Below are 12,668 nucleotides of genomic sequence, written 5' to 3' on the forward strand. Positions count from 1 at the left end.
ATAGACTAGTGGCATGCCCGAAACGGACATATAGTTTACAAGTTATAGATCTACAAAGTTTTCTAATACATTATTATTTTATTTTATATTATTTTATTAATTTCTTTTCCTTTTCTTTTTTCTTTTTCTTTTTCCTTGATTTTTCTTTCTTTTTCTTTTCTTTCAGGCACGTGAAAAAGAGGGGGGAAGGGGCACTATTCATCATCCTCTCCCTCTCTCTCTCTCTCTCTCTCTCTCTCTCTCTCTCGCCCGTGAATATCTCTCTCTCGGTCTGCACCATTTCTAGCCACACGAACCGGCTACCGGTGAAGCCTAGCCATTAGCGAGCTTAGCTGCCAAGTTTGGCGGCCGGCCGACCGATGACACGCCCAGATCGGCAGATGAAGGCAGCGGTGGCCCATTTTGTTTCTCCGGCGATTTCGTTGTTTTCAGGCCAACCCAATCTAATTTGATACTCTTTTCCCCTTATTTTGGAGCTACTGAGCTCGATTTTGAGATCCATTCAACTCAATTCCTTACCGTTTGGGAGACACGACAAGTTGAAGTTCGGCCGAAATCTTCCGTCCACTTTCCGGCCACTTCCAGTCGAGTTGAGTCCAACGGAGGTCGGTAATGTGATCCTCATTTTATTAGCTTTCCATAGACACCTCATTTGTGAATTTTGGACACCGTTTGTGTTAGCCCCCGGGTACTGGGTATTATTTATCCGAATAAAATATTAATTTATTTGATCCTGTATAATATTATTATTCTAGGAGCACGTGTGAGTCGTAGAATTGATCCTATGGAAGATCTTGGTTGGATTGCCTGCTCGAGGTGAGTGATCCACCTTCAAACTTAATTTTGGGTGTTTAATTATATGTATTTTATGATAATTGATTATTTGAAAATGTAATATTTCATGTGTTAATTGTATATAATTGAAATGTATGTGTATTAAATCATAATTTGATTTTGACAAATTATGGAGATTTTATTTTTATGAAATTCAATTTTAAAGAAATTGTGAATTTGAATTGTTGAATTTAATTGTGAATTTATTTGTGTTTTATAAAAATATATTTACATATTGATGAATTGTGGAATTTAATTATATTTTGAATTTTGAGGAATTGAAGGAATATTTTTTTTTAAATTGTTGTTAATTTCATTGATGGATTTGAAATTGATGGAATTTATGCGATGGATTTATGATGATGATTTATAAAGAAATTGTGGAAAATTTATGGGTTTTATTGGATGGAATAAACCCGGTGGTACTTATGAAATTTTTTGAGATTTTGAAAACGTATGAATTTTATGATTTTTAGATGTACCATTCACGTACTGGTGTTCTGTATACATGGATATGATTAGGGTGCAAGTAGATGTGGTGAGTGCGTAGATGGGTGTGAGTAGCGCACAGGTGATTATGAGGTTGTCTTGTGGTTGCCATCAGATGAGGGTAGGCCACCCCTCCATGGCCGAGATACCTGTTTGCAACGGTGCTCCCACGCGACAGTATGCCGGTTTCTTTCTTTAATCTTCTGTCTGGCGGTGCTTGGGACGCTGGGTACCATTGGCGCCACTAGTATATAGTGGGTGCATCAAATGGTTTTCACGATGTGCTTTTAATCATAAAATATTTTAGAATTTTATTTAAATTAAAATGTTTTTATAGTGTTTTATAAACTAAATTGTTTTGGTATTTTAAATTGACATCTATTGTTAATTATTTGGTTTTATTTTATTTATTTAAATATTTCTTGGATCATTTTTGTTAATGTAAATTTTATTGTGTTTTGGTTTTAATTGTTTACAATACTTTATTTTCAATTTAATATTTGTCATTATCTTATTTTTTATAATTAGTTCCCATTAAAATTTTTGGATTATTAATTTATTGTCTTTTATTTGTAAATTATTAATTAAATATTTTCTGGATTTTTGGGGCATAAAATGTTGGGTTTTGCGAAAATGTTTTAAAAATGAAACTTTTCCAGCTGAGTGAATTGTGAGGGTTTTGAGGAAAAATATTATTTTTAACTACCTATTATTTATTTACTTATTTCTTATTAATCAATTAATTTAGTTATTTACTTTTTTATTTTTATTATTGTATAGTAGATTGGGTCACTCACTGAAATGATTAGCATTTCACGTATTTAAATTCTGTTCTCTTAGACCTAGGTTAGTCAACGTTGATCGTCCGGGAGCGAGCTCGACATCTTGGTTCGTTGCCGAAAGTTCAAGAGGCTTTTCCTTTCCTTTCTATCTTGTATTATTTCTTTTTATCTTGTATTGTATTAAATTTCATATTCAATTATACTGATAACACTCTGTATACTATTTAGATGATTATCTATTTAATTATGCATTGGTTCCTTGTTAATTATTGAAGTGCTGAAATTTGTGGTAATACTTTATAGTAAGATAGGAGGAATAAGGTGGTTGATTTAAAAGTGTGTTTTTTGTGTAGAAAATTTTGTGGTAAATCCTACCCTTAGAGGAGATATTGCCGGATTTTCTGTTGGGAGATTCAGTGGTATTTCCCTGGGATCAGGACTTGTCTAAGGTTCCGGTGAAGAATTTTGAACAGATCCTGACATTCATATATGAGATTTGCCCAATTATCACTCGTGAAAGTCTTCAATTAAATCCTGGTGGTGATAGAATAATTTTGCTTATATTCAACTCTTCTTTTATCTAATTAATTTTGTTTTTTTGTGTTCCTTTTTTTTTCATTGGTGGTATCTTTGACCAAATGGCTCAAATACAGAGGATCCACAATATTCCCCATATCCTCCAAAAGTCTAAAGTTGATATGAATATCTCAAAGTTTACAAAGCACAAAAATAGATCTTTAATTTTGCTCATGATGAAATATATATAGCTTTCTAAGGAAGAGAAAAGCAATACCCAAAAGAGTGATTAGAAGAAGTCAATTTGATTGCTAGAGAAAAGAAAAAGTATAAGCAATGAAAACGACATAAACAAAAGAATAAAAGAGAAAAAAGATTAAGGAAGATTCATCAGCAATGACAAGGCAAAACACAAAAGAGGAAAAGAGGCGCAAAACCATTGCTGGCTCTGGTGCAAATTTTGTACCTGAAAAGATAGCGCAAATTTTCACAAAGCAAAGACCCACCAAGAAACTAAACAAAGCCACAGCAGGAACTAACTGAATTCTCACATATTCACTAAACAAAGTTCCTAAAACAATTCCCACAGCGCAAGCTATTAGCTTCAGCTTTATGTCCAGTTTAAGATCTTTTGCTATGAATGTTACTTCTATCAGATTTGGATAATGGCCTTCTGAATCAACGTTACCGAACACGTCAGAAAACCATGCTCCATCTCTGGCTTCACCTTGGTTGGTCTCCATTCCAGAGGGGGTTGTGGAGGAGATCTTCAGAACAGTCTCTTCGTAAATTGAAAGCATGCTTCATATATGCTTATGTTGCTGTGTATATTTGTATTTTTTATTTTATTTTATGGGTTTGGATCAGTTTTAGAGTTGTGTCAATTTCGGAGCACCATAACAGATGTATCAACCTTAGAAGAGCTGATATCTTCTCCTTTCCTAGAATTTAGCCAAATTTGACCTCTTCATCAATGACATGTATGTACTACGATTGCTAAACACTAGCATGTATATATTGTATTTTAGGAACTAATCAATGTGTAGTATTTGTGAATATAATACTGCTGGTACAGTTTAATTCTGCATTTAGCAAAATAGTGGAGCTTTAGTTTGAACTTCATTGAAAAATCCATTGAAGCAGATTTTCATAAGATGTTGCAGAGACTAGATTGTACATAATAGAGTGATTAAATTGTAGATAATTTACAATCAAAGGCCGTGGAGGAACAAGTCCTCTAATTGACCATTTGGTTTCTAGTTGTTCTTAGGTTGTCAAGCTCTTATTTTGATTATAAATTATGGTGGCTTTGATTTTGTTCTTCAGGGTATCGGGCAAATTATCTCAACCAGTACAATCAAGTCTTACAATGTAAACCCGTAAATGTAGTTATTTATCACACCAGTTGAAGATATATATCACCATTCACCAGTAAGTTAAATAATAAACTTTGCTACCACACCAAATGTATAGCAGGCGTTGGTAATTAGAATAGATAAGGTATCAGACAAACGTAGACCAAATCGTACGTTGTGCTCTGTAAACAAACTGAAACCTCATTCACAAACTGCATTTCAAGCAAATCTTGACGAGTTGCCAAAACCTTCTGAAAACACTTAACAAAGTACATTTAGATGCAAGTTCCATGGATACATTTCTCCCCACTTTCTGATTATTAAAGCCATTTCAATTAACAAGCATCCATCCACTTTTACAAACATGATCAATGTTCATTCATACACATATATGAGCTCCTAAGCATTGCATTTAGACTCTGTGGTTGAATGATTGACAGATTACTGGCTTAACGAGGCAAGCACCTCTAACAAGGAAGCAGCAAATTGCATCTGAGTTTCCTCATCTATAGTCAAGAAGAGAGGAACATGCACAAACAGAGATTTGATCATGTTTTGCTCAGCAAACCGAAGTGAATGGTAGTAAACATAATTGCATACGAAGCGTCCTGCATCATCTGAGGTCATCACCTCGAAACCCTTCTTTGCCAAGGCCTTGGTTATCTCCTCAACAGGAAGAGAGGTCTGTAAACAATTGAACCTTTATCAGAGATATATAACAGACTCAGGATAATAACAGTTTTCCTTAGCCACATATTAACAATGAGATTGATTCACGAAAATATAAAGAAAATATAACCAGCAAAGAAAACGGCAACAGCTTGAACTTTTCGCATATTCTCAAATTATTTGTGACAGAAGCAGCTTAAGAATACATATACAAACCAGCATGCCCAAACAAACATAGAAAATCGGAAACAGAAAGCATAAGCAATCCGCCATGCCCTCTCATCCACAAAAGACCCAAGGAAAGTCATGGGATTTTATTGTTGTTGTTTGTTACTGTCAGGCATATAATTACTAACTTGAAAACCATGATTCCAAGCTCCCATTTCTAATTCAACTGCTCAAGTTAAGCTGCAAAGAACTCCAAGAAATAAGGGACAAGAAAGAAAAGAAAAGTTGAAAATTCAACTACCCGAAAGTTACCATTCCATGTTTTTATTTATACTTGATTCTCTCTATGATCCTATAATAATCAAAGTTATTTCAGCTTAATTGCTCGTGCATAAAACAGGAAACAAACCATAGCTTTGGATGATGGAGCAAATGAGAACAGCCAATGAGAGAGAATTTTGACTACTGTGAGCCTAGTGATACCAATCCAGGGTAAAGAAATAGAATAGGGTGCATGCAAAAAGTAATTGGCATATTACAAGCACCTTCTTGGGCTTTTAGTTCAGATGGACAAAATTTTAAAAGTAGCGATTGAAGGTACGACTTAAAAATACAATAAAACAGTAAATTATTCAACTGCGAGCATGACAGTTTGCATATTTTTCCAAGAGAGCAGATATATGTCTTTGAACATTCTTTGAATTATGCTCTTGAAGTGGTTTCCACTAGTTTGTTCAAACCAAAATATTGCACATTTCCCAACATCAAGAAACTTGCAAGGCTTCTCTTGTTCTAGCAATAAATTACGTCTATTGCTATGTTTTCCTTAGTATAAAATGAATCTTTTAACCAAACAAAAAAACTATGCACTATTTCTATGTTTTCCTTAGTATAAAATGGATCTTTTAACTAAACAAAAAAACTATGCACGGTACATATTTGAGCAATGTTGTGTGCAACAATTCCAAAACCATAAACAAGGAAAAGGAGCAGTTCAAGATGAGGCTTATAACAGCATAAGACCATACTTTCAATAACATTTCTTGGTCCATTAAGCAGGCATCTTGCGGAAATTATTAGATGCTTTACAACAAAAATTATAAAGTCCAAAGATAAATTATTGGAAACTTAAGGATTCAGATAATAAAAGAAACATCACCAATCATTCTACCTCTCGTATTCGTGAAATTCCACCATCTGCAGGAATTATGGGGACTTTCTGAAAAATGAAAAGTTAAAAAAGTTAATCAGAACAGACTAAAAGGGCATGTCAGGAAAAAATATACATGCACTTGAGGTAACAATTTAGGATATTTATTTCACCTGAGGTTTCCATCCCATCTCATCAGGGCAACGGAAAGTAGCTTCATTAACAGCTTGATGCTCAATGGCAAACCTGGATGCACCACTATTAACGCCAAAGTGTAGCTGAAGAAATACAATGAGAATTTAGAAAGGAGAATACATAAGACATGAATAGAATAATACCAAAAGAATACTGTTGGGTGATAGTCAAAACTGGCTCTGTTTGTAGATTAAAGATTAAGTAAAATTCTTCTAAAATCAATAGGTGGTGCATAAAAACATCTCTTTCATTCGTAGTCACGAAATCAATATTCAGAGTCTGCTGTCATCTTCTTTATACATGGATTAGAGAAACCTTAACTTGTGCAACACAACAGAGAGCCAATGGAAATGAGACTAGAACAATGGTAATTTCTACATACAATTTATGTATGCTCTGAAATTTTACTTCCTTATTTCTGAAGGGTTTTTCTCTTTTGGGGTATAAAGCAGCACCAAACTATAATTGTTTCAATTTCATTAAGCTAAACTACCAAACCATGTATATTCTCAGTTTGTGCTACAGCAGAAACACACGGGCTGTTGATGAATATGAAGTACTTACTTCACAGATAAAGAGGAAGATGGAAAGAAAAGAACAAGAAAACAAAAACAGATGAGACATGGAAACAACTAACCCAAATAATTCGTCTGGAATTTGAAGATTCAGAATCATTCTCGTTGATGGCAGATTGCAATGTCTGGTAGAGGGAAGCAAGTGATCCTTGTCCTGCAGTCTCAAGAATGCTGCAACTCCCAAGAGTCAGACCTTTTGGCAAACCCTTCTTCTTCAAATACTCTTTCAGATTATGGACAATTGTCTCCGTTGGGTTCTCTGAAACTCCATGGAATTTCTTAAACCCTGTGACATGAATTGTAACTGCTGCAGGCCCTTCAGACCCCATTTACCAGATATTGAGATAAAGTGCAAATGCGTTATAGCATCTAAATCAAAATTTTATATATACACCTGTACCAAACAACAGGAATGCGAATCATGAAACCAGAAAACTACTGATGCATAAACATGAAGAACTGGAAAATTATTACATTCAACATCAATGTCTACCTAAAAAATTCATGGACTACTTTCAATCATTTTCTTTTCTTATATTCAAGCAAATGAACGAATAATTTTATGTCATTCAAGAAAAAGTTATTGCCTAAATATCTTTATCTTTATAGAGGCATTGTCTCATTTAGAGTCAAAAGCAAAATTTGAACAGGTAATATAAATGCTTTTACATAAAAATTATGCTTATGGTCTAGTCCATAAAGACGATATCATAACTGAAAAATAAGACCAGCACATGATACCAAAACAGTCATAAACACAGAATTTTTCAAAACGAAGCAAAAATTTTGCTTCATAACATATAGAACCTATCGAATTTCAGTTAAAAAACCAGCAACAACCACAACCCGTTACTTTAATTTATCTATTGGTGAATAAAAAATACTTTTTTGGATTAAACGACAAAGAAAAATAAAAAAATTTCCATTTCGAAACCAAAAAACGCAAGAACAAAATTGGCAAATCCAATATATTGAAAAAAAACTAACAGTTAAAAAAGAAAAATAGTTGGGAGTAAAAGGAGAGAAGAAAGGAGCATGAATTATCTGAAGTGAACAACAACGGAGGTCCATATGGACCCAGCATCTAAAACGACAAGGATTATTAGGGGAAAAAAATAAAAAATAAAAAATCCTTTCCCAAATCAAAGACAGAGACATCCAACAACAAACTGGACCGTTTTGAGAGAAACAATGAATTTCCCAAGATAAAGAAACCAAATTTATCACTGGATTTGAGACAGAGAACCTGAACCCAAAACTCAATCATAAGAATTCAAACTGCTCAGACAGCCAGGATGATCATAGACATCTCAGACCCAGAACAAATATACATATAACTCGAAAAGTAAAAAAAGGCAAAGACTTTGGAATTAAATCATGTGGGGTTATGAGAATTATGACAAACAAGAAACAAGAGCTTATCTTACCTGTAATCTTCAAAAAAAAGAAAGGATTCAACCACCAGTCTTATCTGCTCAAAGACGATTTACAACTGGTGAAGATTCCAATCAGATTATATAAGATAAATAGGGAGAAAGAAGAAAGAGAGAAAATTAGATTAAGAGAACGTGGTAGTGGAGGGTCATTTTCAAACAAAAAAGACACTGTATTATATCCGAATATATTACTATTAATATACATATTATATATTTAGTTTTTTTTTTTTTTCTTGAAAACATAATATATATTTAGTTATGATAGACTTTCATCGCAATGACATTCTTTATTGGACATTGCGAATTGGAAAAGCTACGGCTTTTTTTTTTTTTTTTTTGGCTGTTTATCCAATGGTTTGTCGTTTCTTGTTTACTGTGTTCTCTAACTAGCTTTATAGGCCCATTGTTTTTGGTTTTCATGGTTCAATTTTGCCGCAGAAAATAAAAGAAAACAAGCAACCAACACGCATTAAAGAACTATTACCAAAAAAAAAAAACACACACACACATTAAAGAACATAGAAAGATTCGTTTATATTGAAAGTTTTGTCTTAGGATTACATGTGGGTTTGTTAAAGATTTTTATACCTCCACCATGAACTGTTATTCCTTTAATTCAAATTTTATTTATATATATGTGTATGTATTGCATGTGCTATAAACTTGTATTTTTATTTTACTTTTCTAGAAGAAGTAAAGACATCCAAAGAAATACTCTGTTTTGTAATTTTAATAGGATATTGTAGAGTTATTATTAATAAATAATATTTAAACCATTTAAAGAAATCTATAATATTAATAAATTGACTTGACTTGCTTCAGTAGTAGACCAAATAAATAATAGGGTTGTGTAACTTCGATGGTAATATTTAATATTTCATTTTCAGTGAAAATAAATATTTAATATTTCATTATTGTAGTTTATCGTGATAAGGACTCTAAAACAATTTAATTTATAATAGGGCCCCATCTAGCTATAGGTACATAGAACTTTAGGTTTTTTTGTTTTTTTTTATTTAAGAAATAAATAAAAAAAAATTAAACTGAAGTTTAGGTAGCTCCCATTTTTAACACATTTCCTATTTGTAGATGCGTATATTTTATTTTATGACATGTTTAGAGTTGTAACATATGGTTTGCATGAATTAATAATTCAAATGCAATAATTTAAGTCCCTTAATCTAATAAATAATTAAATATGCTATCCTAATCATAGCAAATGACCTATTACAATATGCTTAATTTCATTCAATAACACAGTTCGTAACAAGAAAAAGGATACCAAATTATGGTCTCCATTCCAGCTGACCCTATTGTTTTCTTTTTAATAGTATATTAGGTTAATGATCATGCAGAGTTGAGCCAATAATAATAATAATCATGCATGGTTTGGTAACTAATACGATAGGTACCAAGAAACAGAAGAAAAAAAAAATAAAAATAAAAGAAAGATCCAAAATACTTTAACAAACAATATAAGAAAAGAAATGCTTTGATAAACTTTTTTCTTTTTTGATGAATTGCTTTAACAAATATTTCATCACGATGAATTTAGTTCATAGTCACTCATAGAAACAAAACCTATTTATTTAATTTCATTTAACTTGTTAGCAATTTTTTTAGTAAATTATGTATATTTTCATAATGTTGTAATATTTAATATTACAATTTCTTTTATGGTTCAATTTGGCCTAGTATGTTTCTTACTCTTGCATCTCGGCTTAGATTCGACCTTATTAGGCCCGAATATTGTCTTATATTGAACTACCTCAGCCTAATAATCTTAATAATGTAGGAACGTGCCACCTCAAATCCAAAATATTAAATTAAAAGATAAAAATAAAATAAAATAATTAGTAATCAAACAATTGAATTAGAAAGAGAGAACAGCAGAGAATTCTAATCATAATGGATTATAATAATTCTAATCATAATGGATTATAATGCCTTAAATAAAGGACTTTAATATAAAATAAAAATTCTTGATGGCAAAAATGAAATAAACATAAAATGGACCTTGACTTTAAAATAAATGGATCAAAATGACAATAAAATAAATAAACTAGAAATTGGAACTTGAAGAAGTAAGCTAAAGGCTTGAAGAATTGAATAACAAAATGAAAGAATTTCTACAGAAATTTTCTTGGAGATTTTAAGTTGTGAAATAATGAGACATTCTTTCCCCTTTATATAGGCACCAACAAAAGCTTTTAGATAACTGATAGGTTTGATGAGTTTGACCCTAATAACTTCAATTCTTGATAAAATCCTACAATTTTGATAATATCATGTATTAATCTAATACCTATATATTTTATACAAATTAATAATTGTAGCCAAAACCTACAATTGTTATTTATAAATATTATCTTCATTCCATTTCAACTCTATTTTGATAAAAATTTATCTCCATTCAAATATAAAATTTGTCCTCATCCTAGATAAATTTTATCTCCATCTAAATAATTCTAAGTTGAATATTTTTCTTCAAAAAATATTATTTTTGGCTGGAGCACATAAACTTGAAAAAGAAAAAAAAAATGAAGAAAGGAAAACATACTGTTTTTTCTCTTATTATATATAGCATATGGGAGATTTTTTGTTGAATTATAGCACATAGGAGACTGGTAAAAACTTAAAGAGTAACCAATATTTTTCATGATATAGAAGACGTTATGTAATCAATAATGTGCTGGTTAAGTTGGTAGGAGACTGCAATCCCAAATTTTTTATTTGATCAAAGTTAAATGTTTAAATTGAAGTAATTCTTTTTGGAAGAGAAAATACCCATTAATACTCTAATCATAGATTAAACTCTAAGCCCATAAGGCACTCCTTGTGATCAAAAAAAAAAAAAAAAAAAAAAGAACGTTATATGTAGAATTCAAGGATATTTAATGAAAATTGGATGATGTCCATTACCCTATAGCTGGAATTTTTAGTTATTTATTTATTTATTTATTTTTGTTCTGGAAACATATAAAACTTTGAAACTAAAATTATTATTTTGCAATATAATTAATAGAAAGCATTCAATGTCAAAATATTTGCCATATATTTTTTGCAAAATTACTAAAGGTATCAAATAAATCTATCAAAATTATACCAAATATTATGTGTCAATATTTTATTGGTCAATATTTTAGTATAATTTTTTTTGGTGAATCAATATAACTAAATATAAACCAATCGAATATTGACATATTATATTTGGTGTAGATTTTGATAAACTTATTTGGGATAAATATCATTATTGCACTCTCTAATTTGTTATTTTTCTCAGTATTACATTTTTATTATGAAAAATATCAATATAACATTATATTTTACTTTTGTTTCAATATAACATCATTTTTTATAACTCTTAGAGTAGAATTTAATTAATTTACCCTTCATTTGTCCATTTTTTTCTCACTTCTATAGCTTTTTTGTTTTTTTTGATTTCTAAGAACTTAAAAAAATAAAATACAGTGAGATACATATACACACTTCTTATAAAACTACTAAATCTTATATATTCTGTGCTAAAATCCTCCACTTCAATTTATATAAAAAAAATAAAGATCAAATTATATATAATAACCATGATTGTCTTAACCACAATTTCAAAAGTTAAACTTATCTACATTGAATATATTTGAAACTATTTTTTTCTTAAAAGGAAAAAAAAAAAAAAAGAGTTAATCATGAGTTTAATCACATGATTTTCAATTATTAATTTACATTATTTTTTATTTTCAAAAATAAGTAAAAAATTTATTATATGAAAGATAAATAAGTCAAAAACTAACTTTATTATTAAAAATTTTTAAAAATTATGCTATATTGAAACAAAAGTGAAATGTAAGATAATTATGCTGATATTTTTTATAATAGAAACATAATATTGAAAAAAATAGCAAAATAAAAAGGGTTACAGTAATACTTATCCATTTATTTATACTTTGCATTTTTCTATCTTGTGGAAATCTTCCTTTATTTGTACTTTGCATTATTTTATTTTGTTGAACATCTTTTTGAGTACATTCAATGGCAAAGAGTATTAAATTAAAGGTAAAATATCCTGTTGGGACAATTCAATTGGTAATAACTACCGGTGACAATCTCAATTTGCGATTTCAAGATTTGGTGATAAAATTTCCTCACCAATTTATTTAAAATAAAATAAAATAATTATATCATAATTTATACACTGTTAAATCTCTCAATTTAATGGTGAAGAAATATATTAATACATAGAAATAACCTCTAATTTCATTAACATGGTTTTTCAAGGTTTCTATAAAAATAATGTATACAATGTAAGAGATAATATAATTCACCAAAAAAATAATAATAATAATAATAAAAAAACCTAAAGATCATAAAAAACAAAATAACCATTGGCGTTACGCTGATGATACAAAGAGATATTGAGTTATTCATTTATATATCTATTTCTTGTTTGGTCATGTATTAAATTTATATGTTTTATTGAACTTACAAACAAAAAATTGTTA

The 12,668-nt window shown here is 30.3% G+C and overlaps 1 protein-coding gene across 2 annotated transcripts; it reads right to left on the minus strand.

Annotated features, from left to right (window-relative positions):
• Positions 1-4,161: 4,161 nt before the first annotated feature.
• Positions 4,162-8,317, minus strand: LOC107411655 (uncharacterized). Of its 2 annotated transcripts, none has more exons than XM_016019275.4 (5): positions 8,161-8,317; positions 6,796-7,127; positions 6,137-6,241; positions 5,985-6,032; positions 4,162-4,660 (listed from the first exon to the last, which is right to left on the minus strand). In XM_016019275.4, the coding sequence occupies exons 2-5, from the start codon at positions 7,060-7,062 to the stop codon at positions 4,418-4,420; spliced, it is 663 nt and encodes a 220-aa protein (XP_015874761.1). In that variant the 5' UTR covers positions 7,063-7,127; positions 8,161-8,317; the 3' UTR covers positions 4,162-4,417. The 2 variants fall into 2 exon arrangements, with proteins under 2 accessions (XP_015874761.1, XP_015874762.1); XM_016019276.4 differs by lacking the exon at positions 8,161-8,317 and adding an exon at positions 7,980-8,117.
• Between the last annotated feature and the right edge of the window lie 4,351 nt (positions 8,318-12,668).

This window comes from Ziziphus jujuba, chromosome 10, assembly GCF_031755915.1.
Source record: "Ziziphus jujuba cultivar Dongzao chromosome 10, ASM3175591v1".
NCBI lineage: Eukaryota > Viridiplantae > Streptophyta > Magnoliopsida > Rosales > Rhamnaceae > Ziziphus > Ziziphus jujuba.